The sequence below is a fragment of the Alosa alosa genome, chromosome 19, assembly GCF_017589495.1.
Source record: "Alosa alosa isolate M-15738 ecotype Scorff River chromosome 19, AALO_Geno_1.1, whole genome shotgun sequence".
In the NCBI taxonomy this organism is placed as follows: Eukaryota; Metazoa; Chordata; class Actinopteri; order Clupeiformes; family Clupeidae; genus Alosa; species Alosa alosa.
Genome location: NC_063207.1, coordinates 6,197,611 through 6,214,190, shown reverse-complemented (window position 1 = coordinate 6,214,190; position 16,580 = coordinate 6,197,611). Strand labels below are relative to the sequence as shown.

At 43.4% G+C, this 16,580-nt stretch overlaps 1 protein-coding gene across 1 annotated transcript; it reads left to right on the top strand.

Annotated features, from left to right (window-relative positions):
* Positions 1-9,786: 9,786 nt before the first annotated feature.
* Positions 9,787-15,451, top strand: si:dkey-197i20.6 (gamma-interferon-inducible lysosomal thiol reductase; the record flags this gene model as incomplete). Its single annotated transcript, XM_048228690.1, is given in 5 exon segments — positions 9,787-10,231; positions 14,190-14,378; positions 14,619-14,681; positions 14,881-14,970; positions 15,299-15,451. Coding segments are annotated over 5 exon segments (654 nt in total), but the record flags the coding sequence as incomplete, so codon positions are not given.
* Positions 15,452-16,580: the final 1,129 nt, after the last annotated feature.

The window sequence follows — 16,580 nt, the reverse complement described above, 5'->3', positions numbered from 1 at the left end:
CTGAACCACCCCTTTAAGAAGCCAATATACCACAATTCCCTCCCCCTTTACCTTCATAGTACCGTCAAAAATAAAATAACAAATCAGTCCCTTATTATAGTATGGTCTTTTCTCTGTTGCAATTATACATTCTATTAACCTTTGTTTAATAAACAATTTGGTGACATAAACAAACTTTCACCTAAACTAGGGAAAAAGGGGGGTAAATTGCCTCATTTCCCAGACTAAACCCTGGGGATTATTTTGCCCCAACGTAGTGGGTTAGTCTCTAGACTACAAGGAGAGTCTGTCTGGAAGGCATCTAACTCTCTCTGGATAAGTACGGTCAGTGGGTATGTCACTCATAGTGTCACCGGAGGTGGGTGGCATGAAGCTCGGCTGGTGTAAGCTGAGGCAGGGGATACCTTTGTGGTAGCATGAGGAGTATTTCTGTAGGACAACAGGAAAGCACTGAGGCGCCGGTTAAGAGATTGTGTATTTGGTGACGATTTGAGAGCTTGTTTCAGGGTCTGTACGAATCTTTCAGCGAGCCCATTCGTAGCTGGGTGATATGGGGCAGTTCTAATGTGCTGAATGCCATTTTCTTCCATGAATGTCTTGAACTCTTCTGATATTAGCTGTGGGCCGTTATCACTGACAAGCTGCTGGGGTAATCCGAAACTACTGAAAATAGACCGAAGCTCTTCAATGGTCCTTTCTGCCGAGGTGTTCTTCATCACTACCACCTCAGGCCATTTGCTGTAAGCATCAACTACCACTAAAAACATGTGGTTCTCCAGAGGCCCAGCAAAGTCGATATGAACCCTGTGCCACGGGTCTTCAGACCAGACCTAAGGATGCACAGGGGCTAGCTGGGGAAGGTTTCTCCACTTCTGGCAGTCAGAACATGACCTTGCCTTCTCCTCTATGGCTGCATCCAGGCCTGGCCACCAGAAATAGCTGCAATTTCTTTCATTCTCACCACGCCACAGTGTCCAGAGTTCATCCAACATTTTCTTTCTTAATGTTGGTGGAATAATGACGCGATAGCCCCACAATAGACATCCAGATTGGACTGAGAGCTCGTTCCTTCTTGCCAGATATGGTTGCAAAGTTGGTGTCAACACTCCCCTCTTCCCCATAGTGACTGTCCACAACCTCTGAAAGGACTGGATCGGTCCGGGTGTGTTTGCTCACATGACCCACAGTCACAGGGGCAGCCATCACTTCCCTGAAGTAAAAAATGTCAGTTGGAGTTGATTCACCGTGGGCGACAGGCAATGGAAGTCTAGAGAGCCCATCCGCATTACCATGCTGACCCGCTTTCCTATACTTAATGTCCTACTGGGGGGAAGATAATAACAGAGCCCATCGCTGCATGCGGCTGGCTGCTAAGTATGGAATGCCAGTATGAGGGCCAAAGATAGAGGTAAGTGGCCGATGGTCCGTCAATAATGTAAATTTTCTGCCGAAAAGATATTGATGGAACTTCTCAACCCCGAAAATTAGAGAGCTTCGCGCTCAATTTGTGCATACCTGCTTTCCGCCTGGCTTAGAGTCCGCGAAGCAAAAGCTATAGGTCTCTCTTCCCCAGATGGGAGAATATGCGACACCACTGCGCCCACACCGTATGGTGAGGCATCACAAGCCAACTGAATTGGCAGTTTAGGGTCAAAATGAGTGAGGGCGCTGGATGTCGACAGAGCCCACTTCACGTCTTTGAAAGCCTTCTCGCATTTGTCTGTCCATTTCCAAGTCTTTGTTTTGTGTAACAGCTCATGCAGTGGATTCAGTTTTGCTGCGAGGTTGGGGACAAATTTTGCATAGTAGGTCAGCAGGCCAAGAAAGGACCTCAGCTGACTGACATTTTGCGAGGATGGCGCCTCTACAATAGCCTTCACTTTAGATGGTGCCTTGTGCAGTCCCTTACTGTCAATAACATGGCCTAAATACTCAACAGAGGGTCTGAAGAATTCACACTTTTCTTTTTTTACTTTGAGACCATAGTCTTCCAGTCTTTGCAGTGTTGCATCCAGGTTTCTCAAGTGTGACTGCTCGTCAGATCCAGTGATTAACAAATCATCTAAATAGCACTGAACCCCAGGTAACCCACTCAAGATTTGGTCCATAGCTCTTTGGAACAGTGCAGGGGAAGAAGTGATTCCGAAAGGGAGTCTCTGGTACCTGTACAGACCTTTATGTGTTACAATTGTAAGTAGTCCTTGAGACTCTCAGTCCACATGCATCTGTAAATAAGCTTCACATAAGTCCACCTTACGGAATTTTTGTCCCCCAGCCAGGCCAGCGAAAATGTCATCAATGAGGGGCAATGGGTACTGCTCAGCAGCCAGCACAGGGTTTACGGTGACTTTAAAATCACCACAGATTCTTAGGGATCCATCCTTTTTTATGACTGGTACAATTGGTGTGGCCCAATCACATGTTTTCACCGGCTCCAACACTCCACACTTAACTAATCTATCTAATTCAGCTTCAACTTTGGGTTTGATAGCATAAAGAACAGGTCTCGCTTTCAGACACTTTGGAGTACTTCCTGGTTTAATTGCAAGTTTGACTGTTATATCTTTCATGCTACCTAATTCTTCCTCAAACACTTTGGAGTGTTTCTCTAATATCTTCTGTAGAGAACCGGTGCCACTATCATCCACCAGGAACACTTCCTGCCAGTTCAGCCTGAGCTTTTCCAGCCAGCTTCAGCCCAAAAGAGCTGGATGGTTTCCTTTGATGATGTACAAGGGAAGAGTCACTTGTTGACTATTATAATCCACTGTCACATTGACCACCCCTAACACTGGCACAGCCTCTCCAGTATAGGTCCTTAGTCTTAATTTGGTCAGTCGAAGAGTATGGTGCTGTAACTTCTCTTTGTAGATTGTCTCTGATACCATAGAGACACGCAAACCAGTATCAATTTGCATCCACACAGGTTGTTTCCCTAGTAATAGTGTGACCCAGTAGCCGTCATCATTGTCCTTGATTGACAGAACACAGACAGTGTCATTATCAGACATGGTCCATCTGATTCACATGTTTCTTTTTATCCTTGTGAAAGTGGCTTGTCTTTATTTCTGCATCCTGTCTATTTGTTTGAGTCCTTCTACTCTTACAGGCACGCTCGATATGACCTTTCTTGCCGCAGTTTCTACAATCTAATTCTTTACACCAGCATTCTGATGCTTGGTGTCCAGTTTTAGTGCGGTAGCATGGCTTACCCGCGTTAGTCTTGATCTTAGATTATCTTGATCTTAGATTCCATATGCACTTGCGTTGAGGTACTTAATTGCTGTGCTTAACGAGCAGCCATTTCCATTGAAGTGCTAACCTCTATGGCCTTTTTGAGTGTCAAATTAGCTTCAGAAAGTAGCCATTTTTGAATGGACTCACTAGACAAGCCACACACCAATCGGTCACGTAAAGTGTCATTTAGTGCCGCAAATTCACAATGTTCCAATAACTGTTTCAGTGCGGCTACAAATTGTGATACAGATTCACCCTCTTCTTGGTTCCTTTTGTGAAATTTGAACCGTTCAGCAATAATTAGAGGCTTAGGTGAAAAGTGGTCACCTAATGCTTTCACTATGTCCTCATATGACATTGTCCCCGGTTTGTCTGGATGAGATAAGCTACGCAGTAAGTTGAAAGTTTTAGCTCCCATCACATTAAAAAATGTTGGCACTATGGCATCATCAATTTTATTTGCCAGTGCAAAGTAAAGGTGTTTAAGTTGTGATTCACTCGGATCTTTCACCCGTGTCTTTAAATTAACCCATGAGTCGCAAGTCTCTAGTATCATTAACTCGGATCATTTGAGTCCTACTTCAATCTAAAACGATAAACTGCGCCACACACAAACCTCTTGCAACAGCTAGCTAGCCTCCTAGCCCTAGCCATCGTAGCTGCCAAAAATGTAACAATTTCGTATGCAACCACAACTCCACAAATCAACTCAAAGCTTTACTGAGTGAGCAGGCAGTCCGAGATAACTGGTTAACTTCCCCGCAGAGACGGAAACATTGCAGACTCACAGACCATGGGACTCAGATTGGAGCGGCTGAGTAGCAATCCGGGTTAGTCGGATCAGCCCGGCCGGTTAGGCTACACGTTGAGTACGAAGTCAGTCGAATCAGCCGGCTACGTTGTCATGAGTGGATCTGCGAGACCGAGTAGCTCCTCCTCGAGGTGAAAAGCAATTCCACAACAAAAGCCATTTTTCCACTTCTGAAATAACATTCAATGTTCTGCATGTAGCCTAGACATAATTAGATTTGGTGTATAGATGTAGCATATTAAAATGCAATTAGTTCGTGCAGACAGTCCGAACTGCACGCTCATGGAGCTGCTTGAGTATCTACCTGGGTCAGTCGAATCAGCCGGGCGGACCGGTTACGTTGTTGTGAGTGCAAGTCAGCCGAATCAGCCGGCTACATTGTCATGAGTGGATCTTTAGAGGAGCGAGTAACTCCTCGTCAAGGTGAAAAGCAAATCCACAACAAAAGCCATGCTTTCAATTCTGAAATAACATATTGTAACGATTTGATTGCGACACACACAGTTGTCCAATCAAAAGGTTTATTAGCTGAGAACGAGAGCACACAGACCAAGACACAGAACACAATACACACGGGGCAGGTCAAGCAGACACACACACTACACATACAGGGGAGGACGCAGCCCCCCACAAAAAAAAGGATCACACAGGGGAGAACTAAAAGGGAAACATGTTACAATAAAGACGCTAACATTACACTCAAAACTAAGGAGATATAAAGACATAAACCCCCCAAATGTTCGCTCTCGTATCCCAGGATGCCCTGCGCGGGAGAACGCTAACACTGTCTTTTGCGCCGACGTTACATAGCTCCCCCAACAAGCCATTGCCGTCCTCGGCAATGCCCACGAGGTAGCCACATGCTAACGTCGGCGCGTGTCGCCCGCCACTCAGTTCAGTGCGACAGTACCGCCAACTCACGTGGGGTGCACGCCGCAGGAGCTCACTCAACGGGGCGCCACGCTGCTAGCAATCCAGTACGGGCGTGCTAGCAGCCACGTGGCCGACCCGCTCGTCACCAGCTCCCTCTCAGCAGCCGCCCTCAGGCTGCACTTTCCGCGGCATGTCACCGCGGCACTCCTCCTCTCCTGGCAGGGCCCTAGGTGGCCTTTTCAACCGTCGACACTGTACCAAGCACCGGGGTTCGAGGGGGGGTCAGATGAAGCTGCACCAACGCCACTCCGCTCCGTCGTTTCACCAACCAGGACAGACAGGCACCGACTCCGCAGCAACCGGACCGCGCTGAGCTCTCCCGCTGCAGCTACCGTCTTCGGCGTCCCTCCTCGTGTTGCCTCCTCGCAGAGCCGTCCTGCTCTGCTCCCGGCCTGTTCCACTCCCTCACGGCCTCAGCGAAGGCACGACCCCCGAGATGGCCATGCTAACGAACTCCACACAATGTGTCCATAAAGTGCTGCCATTTTCAAACACAATTTCTCTTTTCCTCAAAGGTACAGGTTTGTGGTGGAGTTCTTTCTTTCCCTTTCATACGGTTGTTCTCTGGATGTCCCTTTTTCTATTCCTCCGTCCTCTCCCTCAAATGGCACAAAACTGAACAAAAACACTGTCTTACGAACTTTCTTCCACCGCATTATCCACAACGTAGGAACGATGCACTTCGTCGCCAGTTTGTAGTATATCCTCAGTATAGTAGTTGTAACCAGGGGGTCAGGATTTGAAGGGTTAGCTTCAGCCAGTTAGCATGGCATTTGGCCGCCGACATTTTTGAAAACATGGCGTTACATGGTTGCAACTTCCGGCACCAGTTTTTACATGCTGATGACAGCTCATGCACGAGTTTAGTGTTGGGCACGAGTGTCCTCGCGCATCCACGTTGGTTTGCATTTCTGGAAGACGACAAATAAAACAACTAACTACTTGGATTAAGCTACTGATACTTGACTTAATGCCTACATGGTTTAGGCTGTATTACATGTAGTCAATGTAGTCAACTGAGTCCATGGGCTATTTCTTGTTAACATGATTTTTCTTAATCTTTGAGAAATACCATAACGTTCAGTAGTGGGGTGGTACAGGTGGACCCCCTACTAGCACATGGACTATACCCCACTGACTACATATATGACTGTTTCAGGCCTAATGTGGTGTTAAGTGGCTAAGTAAAAAACGATCCTGTCTCTGTGTTGTTTTGGCAAGCATTCTCATTGCAGCAGGTACAGATAGGGATAACCTGGTCCTGTGGATTGAAGTGTGCTTCGATATGGAAACTATTGATATCCATCAAAGAAAGGACAGACTAAGGAAACCAAGAAAACTAATATTTTCACAAAGGGTGGCCCAATGTCTGTGAGTGAAAGACATTTTGAAACACAGTTACATTTTTTGCACATTGATTATTAGGGCCCGAGCACCGAAGGACGCAAGGCCCTATTGTTTTTGTAAGGATTATTATTTTTCACTATTATTAGGGCCCGAGCACCGAAGGGCGCAAGGCCCTATTGTTTTTGTAAGGATTATTATTGGGGGCCAAGCAGTGAAGCTGCGAGGACTTCATTGTGTTTCTACGTTTTCCTATTATTATTATTATATGCAATGGAAGTCTATGGCAGCCCATAGATCCGTATGGTAAAAAGTTGGGAAATTTGGCACACTGATTGGGGAAGGTCCCATGATTCATGTCACCAAGTTTCATGTCGGCAACTCGAACCCTCCAGCGCCACCAACAGGCCAAAGTTGGACGTGCGTTCATGCACGTAACTTTCGACCTGTTGGTACGATTTTCAAAAGTCAGGTATTGTTGGAATCCTTGGACCAAGCCGAGTTCAACGCACTCTATGACGTCATTTTCCGCCATGATGGATTTTCCGCCTTTTTGGATTTCATCAAAAACACTTAAAATGTATCAGGGGTCACATACTTTCTCTGATTCCCACCAAATTTGACACAGATCATCTTCAGACCAATCCTCACAAAAGTTATCACTTTTTGTCTTCGGAAGTATTACCGTTTGCCCGTAAAAGCCAATCAAAATTTGCGGCGAAGCCGCCAAACAGGAAGTGAGCTCATATCTCAGCAACCCTTGCATATATCAAAACCAAACTTGGTATATATAAACATATTAATGTTCATGTGTTTGGGGGTGGGGGGACATCATATGCTGGAGTCCAGTTGAATCAGCCTGTTTTGCAAACAATACAAATAAACAAAGAAAAAAAGAGTTTTTAACTCATCACCTGCATGACCCCCTGAGGGGTCTGCCTCTGCCATGGGTCTGCCTATTCACAGCAGCAGTGGATTCACACCTACATATATCCCACATGTATAGATATCTCTACACTTCTGCTCAGTTTACAGCTCAGTTTAATGCAACATGCAAACAGCACTAAAATTGTGGGATAGTCAGCAGTACAGGGGGTGTGTTAGAGATGGTCAGCAGTACAGGGGGTGTGTTAGGGATGGTCAGCAGTATAGGGGTGTGTTAGGGACGGTCAGCAGTACAGGGGGTGTGTTAGGGACGGTCAGCAGTACAGGGGGTGTGTTAGGGATGGTCAGCAGTACAGGGGAGTATGGGAGCCTGGTGGAGGACTTTGTAAAACGGAGTACGACTGCATCTAGAGCTGAACACCAGATGGAGATGGATTTCACGAGGCTTGTGGTTGCTTTCCATTTTCATTTCATTTTATGAGGGTATTATGGTGGAGTCCTTTTGCACCTGCAGAGGTGGACTGTACCACAAGAGGGCGTAACAGCACCATCACTAACACATTCACTTTGCTATACATGAGAAATAACCTTCATACAATTTGAATGAAATAGCCTCATCTTGTTTCAGCCACTGCATATACCTCTAGTTCAGTTAAGCTGTTTATTACTTTTTTTTAGCTGTTTGTTCTTTAAGTGCTTATTATGCCTTATGGTTTGTATAATATTGTTTTATTTCCATTAGGCTGTTGATTAATTTACCATTATTGTTTATTATTGATATTCTCCTTAATGTAGTCTTACCATGTTATTGTTTTTATATTATTGATTGAATGGACATTATTGTTTATTATTGTTTTTTCCCCCTCTTTTTCATTGCTTATTTGATTAGGCTATTGATTGCATTGACATTGTTGTTTATTATAGTTTGACCAACATTCTTATCTGTTATTTTTTAAATATTATATTTGTTCTGGCCTTTTGCCAGCAGTTCATATGTTAAAGTATGTAGGGACTTTTATTTTGTCTATTGTTTACACTCTGCACTCTATCTAGCTGCAGGAAGTCTGAGAAAGAAGAAGAAGAAAGTTAGACAGCATGGTTAAAAGCAGCATGGAAGTTTGTTGTTGTGCTCCTCCTTCTGTGTAGCTGTTTGAAGGCATTCCCTGTAAGTAAATGAGATTAAGTTATGATATTTGTGACAAATTAGATTAAGAATAGCATTATGATTTCCAGCTTAGCCAGTTTGTTGTCCTGCTAGTTTCCGATAGCTTTTATATTGATTGCACCTGAGCCAAAGCTTTTATCCATATTGCCATGTATTTACTGGTGTATGTATCTGTATTTCAGTTTCACAATTTTCCATATAAAGAGTCATCTTCACCCTCGGTGTCCGGGACTTATTGTGTGGAGTTGTTTAGCTTGCTGGATAGCTGAATTAGGACATTCTGTGATGCCAGTACAATATTGTTTTTGTGTGTGTCGCTTTGGACAAAGGTGTCTGCCAAATCCCATAACCATAACCATATAAATCCTTCATTTTTGTGCAGCCCAACAGCAACAGGCCCACTCAGTGGTGATTCAAAAATGATTTTTATAGGGTGGCCAGGTTTGTGAAAAGTAAAACAACATGTATTAAAGCTTTAAATTCAATATCAAATTATGCATTATTAAGACTGTTGCACTATTACAACTGTTTAATGTAAAGACTAATTGACATATGAAGTAGCAAATAACTTGAGTTTTTGTAAAACATCTGAAGCACATAACTTAGTAGATGCAATGTAAGAAATAACATATTTTCAAGTAGAATTCATGGGTTTCATCAGGTCCCTTTCCACAGGTGTATAAAATCAAGCACCTTAATTATCAATGCAGACTGCATGGTGCGATTAATACACCTGTGGAAAGGGACCTGATGAAACCCATGAATAGGCTAGTCATAGATATGCATGGATAGAACTACTTCATTACAATGGAATTGATTCTTGAGCCCAGTGACAAAGGACATAGCATACGTATCCAGAAAAGCCTCAAATCAATGGAAAACGCTTGTTTTGGCTAAGAAAACAATTGCACTTGAAGACGTTTCATGCTGACAAGCCCAACTATCACATCTCTGGTGGAGTGGCACTTGTGGTGGCCAACTGGATTCTAGGGGTGACCTGTGCCACCCTGTACCTATCTGGCTCTGCCTATAGGCCCAGTTAAATTATTAATTAATGTAACGTACAACACTTTATTTGGGCTACAACTTAATTTTATTTACTATTCGGCTAAACCCCTTTATTTTACAGTGAAGTCTAAATGGGATTTGGCAATATGGGGAAATCCTTGAGGGATTTCACTTTATTTTTCATCTACATTTCACACAAGTGGTAAAGGCATTGATTGTGCATTGATGAGTGCTTTATGATCTTCATAACCCTTTACTAAGGAATATGGTTGTGGAAAATTAAGACATTTGCTATTAATGCAGTTGGTATTGATGCGTATCTATCTATGTATTTTTGATAACTACTTCCATATAAACGTTATTAGGCTAAACTAACTTCTTGTCCGTTGTAGCTTGCGCTGTTCCTGCACAATCCTGGCTCCGTAGCCTGGGACTCAAGTGGCGCGAGCGAGCCACAATTACAGCAAAACTTCGCCCCCACCTGCTTGACTTTTCTTGCGTGCAGACAGCAGCAGAAGGCACGTGGTGTTCATCACCATAACAGCAGCTTTGAGCGCACAGCTGCATTTGTACGCTGATTGCCCTGAACCAGAGCGGTAGAAGAGGACATCATTGGAGGAGGAGCTCCCGATTGTCTTAAATCAGCTCAGAAGTTGGAAAACAGTGGACAAAAGAGTAACTGTGGGGTCATGGTCTGGAGCGACATGGAATTTCAAGTCCTTCTGCTGATTTTGTTCCTCTGTTTGACTTCAGAAAGATGTGAGGGCAAAGTAAACCACAAACCATCAACATGCGGATATCCTCCATCGCAGTGGTGCCGAAGTTTGGAAATAGCTGTTGAGTGTGGGGTGAGCTGAATTTAACGAAACCCTCTGCGTTTCTCAGACGTAAAAACGCTAATGTATAATTTATTTCCCACCCTTACCCTTGTCTTGGAATTTGGTAATCTAATCTGCAGACAGCTGATTGTCTTTAAAATATAATTTGATGGGTTTGTTTATTTTGTGGTGGGATAGGATAGCGGTCTACTACAGGCTTATCCTAATGGCAGTGTGTGATGGTTCCCTCCTTTAAATGGAGAGATAGCAAGGTTGAATGGATGATTTTTGGCCAGATCCTTCCCTCTCCTCTTTTATTTCGTGTGTATTAACCTATGTTGGCTTTCGTGTTTTGTTTGGATGAATACCCCCCCTTGTGTGCTCCTTCATCATAGTGTCATGCTTTTGAGATTGGGAGCTGCAGGTTCCTAATTTGCAACAGGCATGTGATGTCCTCAGCTGGGGAACATCAGGGGAAACTTGTTAGGAGAGCAGACTCGTATCCTCTGTGCCCTCCTCTTGGAGACTCTGTTTTGTGTTCCAATTAGTATACTTCTGTACTTCCTGTAGAATTATCTGATATTTTATAAATAATTCACAGAGTAATCCACAATATTTGGCTTTATTGCAGAATTGTCAAATTAGAGGTTCAGTAATCAACCTGTCGGCTACCGGTGTATTGATACTCAGGCCCTAAAACTCATCAGTAGACTTTTAACACCTACAATGTATACACAACTAGTGCCATTACAATACCTAGTGTGAGTGCACAAGTGCACCTGCAGTCATATTAGGTATTCTAAGTACAGAAGTATGTGAATTGGAACAGTCTCTGCTTTTGACCCTGATCGCTCCCGTAAGATTAGACACGGGGGCCCTGATTTGTTTGGCGTGCAAAGTGTTAGCCTGGCGGGCCATCCTATATCATTGAAATGTATAGTCTGGAATCGAGCCATTCACCTCGCTTAATCCAAGGGGCGGGCAGAGAATTGTCTTTCAAACTGCCTAGGCATGCAATAGGCCAGCGCTACGACCATATCTGTATCCGGTTGGCAAAACTGCAAATACATCCTTCTTCGAAAGGAATGAATTAAGTGCATTGTGTTGCTCAACTTTCAAAGAAAAGCACAAGTCCAACTCCTCCAAAGTTGACGCCAACGCCGATTCAAACAACCGCTTCTTAGTTAAGCCATAGCCACCTTCCTTGTTGTTCACCGCCGCAGGACTGTCGTTATCCTGTTAAGCCCGCCTTAAGACTCTCTAACAAAATAGAGCGCTGTGATTGGATGATGTCCACGGCGTCAGCCAATAGAAATCCCTATGGTTTGGTACTAGACGTACAGGCTGAGCAAATGAATTTGCCGCTGCTAGTGTGCGTCTAGATTTCTAGGCTAATAATCATCATGTAAATCATAATGTTTTTTGTCTGAATGACTTCAAGGAACACCCAACATTTTGGGAAATTAACTTATTCGCTCTCTCCCCCAGAGTTAGATAAGATAGTATCGGACAGTACTTATGATGCATGTTTTTCAAATGCAAAATAATTTTGTCATGTGTATTTTATTGGGTTGACGAAAATGGAAAATGGATCAAAATACTTCATAGGTTTGTATTTTCGTGGTTTAAAAATACGGCCAATTCATTAATCATTTTAATGTATCTGCGTTGCAAGTTTAGCCTTCCTTAAAGTATGCTCATGGAATGTACATGACTTCCACAATCCCATCAAACACAAGGAGATTTATCTTTTTTCTTAAAAAAAAAGAGAGATAGCTCTACTGCAGAGTCAGCTTATAGCCTCAAGCTTATAGCCTCATACAGGTCTTAAAGCTGTTACACTGTTACGTTAGAATTAACTTTCTTCTTTGATCGAGACATGTAGTCAGACTCATGTCAGTATACACCCCACATGATAGCCCCCCACCACCCTACATAAAGGCATAAGGCCTCAATTAATAAACAAATATCAGGCCTACATTATCAAGAATATGATTTATAAACAGATACATTGCCTAATGCCTATAAAACTGTTATGGGGTCATTTGCAATAAATCATGTGGTTTTCCATATTAATGTTCATGTGTCTGTGCAGCGAGAGTAGCCTACTTGGGGTTTTATGCGGCTACTTCTGTTCAAGTAGCATTGATGAGACAGTCACGTTTTTCCTACGGTATTATATGGAGAGAAAACATTAGCCTTTGAGTATTTTAAGGGTAAGGCTATTTGCACCCCTGGTACAATTAGCAGTGTATGCTATTCGTACCCTGGTGCAATAAGAAGTGAATTCTATTCGTACCCCGGTGCACACAGGAATGAGTTCTATTAGTACCTCGTCTGGTACAAATATCAGTGTATGCTATTCGTACCCCTGTGCATTTAATCACAGAATGTAATTTTTTTTTTTTTTTTTTTTTTTTTTTAAAACAAGTCAAAGTCAAAGTCAAAGTCAGCTTTATTGTCAATTTCTTCACATGTTCCAGACATACAAAGAGATCGAAATTACATTTCTCACTATCCCACGGTGAAGACAAGACATATTTTACCAATTTAGGTCCACAGACAAACATAACATTCAAGTAAACAAAAAAGTGAGTAAATCTGTAAATAAGAGGGCACATATAATAATGAAAAAATAAGAGCAGCAAAATGTGGTTGAAATTGTGCATAGACAGTCAATAAAAATACTAGTGCAAATTCAGGCCAATAAAAGGCTTGGGTAGTTCTGTTTGACCTAAGTAAGAAGAAAGTGGCATAGTGGTGCAAGTTATGTAAGAGCAGCAGAAGTGTTGTGTTTCAGGACAACACCAGTTGTAAAGTGTACAAGTGTGCAAGTGGAGTAGTGCAGGCGGCCATTTTTGGGTCCAATGTCCAGGATGTTATGTAGCTGAGGGTGGAGGGGGGAGAGGAGGGAGAGAGTTCAGCATCCTTACGGCTTGGTGTATGAAGCAAGTGTATGGTGTATGAAGCAAAAACAAGTAACATGTTTTTGTTTTTTGTTACATAAGAGTGTGAATAGCTCAGCTGTGTAATAGACACTCTGAATAAGGTATGCTGTTTGCATCAATGTACAGTTAGAAGTGGATGCTATTCGTAGCCTGGTGTTTATAGTACTGCATGCTATTTACACCCTGGTGCAAGAACTAGCTGTTGCAATCAAAGCTTCTGTTTGAGAACCGATTTCTTGTTCAAATTGCACGCCTTTTCTCTAGAGACGTTGGTACACATGCACACTCACTCTGCCAAAATGTATCACATGGGATTTGAACCTGGGTCTCCCGTATGCTAGCCCTTACCTATGACCACTGCACTATATGCTTCCTCAGAGGTGTGGTTTGCAGGTAAACTTAGGCCTGAACGTCATATTCACGAAATTTCTGTTAGCTAACAAACTGACGGTTGTATGTGTTCACTGAACAAAGATTATGAAAATAAAACACAACTTTTCCATCTCGTATTTAATTTGAACAGATATTAGTGCTGAAACCGTTCAGAATTCTTCACTTTCTAATGACGAAAAAACGAATGTCGGCCATGTTTTTTGGGCACGCGAGCAACATGTTTTTGTTGTTATGTAACAGGAGGTGAATAGCCCAGTTGTGTGACCAAGGCTATTCGTACCAGGGGTACGAATAGACACTCCGGTATTTTAATAGTCAGTTGTAAACAAAGAACTATTCTCATGTAACTCCTTTTGTAAATGGACTGAAGTCCACTCTAAATATCTACGTTTACTGATTATGCTAACCGTTAGCATCTCTATGGGATTTCTCATATACATTAGCCATAAGCTAACGCATTAGTTTATATTCTGTAACTTGGAATGCTAGCCTACATGATTGCTCTTAAACAAAACATCGAAGAGTGTGTTTTCCAGTGGGTGGATGTTGTAGATGATCATGATGGGTGGTCTTGTAGATGATTATTATGATTGATGATTGAGTGGTGTTGGCACAGATGATCATGTGATGAACGCTGTCTGCGGCAGGTTCAGAAGCAGTGTCTGGAGCTGAATGCCACGCGGCCCAACTCTGCAGCGCCCCCAGTGGAGGTGACCCTGTACTACGAGAGCCTGTGCCCTGGCTGCAGGGCCTTCATCACTCAACAGCTCTACCCCACCTGGACACTTCTCAAGGACATCATGAGGGTCAACCTGGTGCCCTACGGCAACGCCCAGGTACTGCGGGGCAGAGGTAGTGGGCGTGGCAGCATTGTTCTCTCATTCAGTGGGTTTGCCCTCCTAAATGTTTATAACGAACACCCTCAAAACTTTAGCAATAGTATAGTTTCAACTGGGTGGGTCTTTCTGATCAATATAAATGTCATGAATAAAAGATGGCACTCACAGTTATTTAATCTTTTGAATCGCGCTGTGGACGTTTTGGGCTTTCTGAATGTTTCCTGGTTGTCTCCGCAGGAGATGCAGAATGCAGTCATCTGCCAGCATGGGGAGCCGGAGTGCCATGCCAACCTGATTGAGGTGAGACTTGGCTGACGGTGGTGTTTGAGTCTAACATAATTTGTGTACTGTTCTCTTAATCCCTTTCCATAGTGTTTGTTTTAAATATTCCAGCGAAATGCCAATAACTCCAGTTCTATAACAAATAATTCTGCCTCTGGTTTGTGTCACAATGACTTTGGTTGGTTTGTTTGTTTGTTTGTTTTGTTGTCCTTGCCAGGCGTGTATCCTGCACATGGCCAGCCATGAGGCTTTCCATGTCATCAACTGCATGGAGGCCGCCTCCTCGGTCCTGCCTGCTACCCAGCCTGTGAGTGCCATATGACAGGACTGGACTAGGGTCTGTGAGGTGCCATCACGGGACTAGACTATGGCCTATGAGGACCGATCTAACTGGACCAGACTAGGTCCTATGAGGTGTCATCTGGACTAGACTAGGGTCTATGAGGTGTCATCTGGACTAGACTAGGGTCTATGAGGTGTCATCTGGACTAGACTAGGGTCTATGAGGAATGATCTAACTGGACTAGACTAGGGCCTATGAGGACCAATCTAACTGGACTAGACTAGGGCCTAGTGGAGTAGGGCCTGTAGTCATCTGACTACACTGATCTCTCTCTCTCTCCCTCTACCTCCAGTGCTTGCAGCTGTTTGCACCATCCGTCAGGTGGGAGTCCATCTCTGCATGTGTCAGGGGTCCCCTTGGACACAGTCTGATCCACGAGAACGCTGCCAAGACCCGAGTGCTGAATCCGGCACACACACACGTGCCCTGGGTCACCTTCAATGGGGTAAGAGATCCACACAAGACCGTATCTGGTCCAGGGAGCACCTGGTTTGTTATTGCACATTCGCCAGCTCAGTCTGGCCTACATCTGGGATGGCTTCAAATCTGCAACCGGTCAAAGCATGATTTGTATTGGGAGCTGTCTGGTTATTAATATAATACATCCTTCTTATGTCTGACGAATAAGGAATCGCCACTCTTTTGTATACAGTGACGAACAGCCCTGAGTCTATACTTCAGAGCCTAACATTCCCATGCTCAAACACACATGACTGACTTCACGCAATGCCTTCTGCTTACGTGGTGACCTTTCAACACTGTTGTAATGCAAACCATAACACATTATATGACAATTAAGAGGGAATGTTGGAAGTTACTGGACTATGGAATGTTTTTTGTGACAAAATTAAATAAATAAATGAAATATGACGTCAATATATGAAATAAATCATTAAACGTTGAAATAAATAAATAAAAGATTAAATAAATAAATAAAAAGTTAACTAAATAAATAAATAAAATGTGAAATAAATAAAAGATTAAATGTAAAAAACACTAGCTAGCTAGTGTAAGGAGCTAGCTACCAGCTCCTTTTGTCTGGCGAAGTCAAGTGGGAGCATGACGCTGTGAGTAGCGCGAGATCTGAGCATTTGAGGTGAGATCAAACATGGCGACGCACTGCTGACAACCAAAACAGTAGGCTAGAGCAACTTTTCCGATTTAAAACTTATTTCTCTTCTTCCCGGACCTAACAAATAAACGCTACATCAGTTGCCACACGCACTACAACTGGACTACATTCTGGAGAATTTAACGGACCTGGAAGATTTCATTGACCACCGCCATCACCAACTTCATTCAACCATGGACACAGAAACAAACAAACAACCTGATGCAAAGAGGAGAAAGCGAGACTCTGCAACGGATACGGACGATCTGCACACTACCGAAGTTGAGGTTAGTGTTCTTGCAAGCATTAACAAAAAAATGGACATGTTGGTCACTATTCACGAGGAGCTAAACGATATGCGCAAAAGCCTGGAATTTGCCCACAACCAGATTAAAACACTTGAACAGTCAAATCAGGGACCTCAAAACTTCCGTCACAACTCTAACTCAGCAAATGCAAAAGT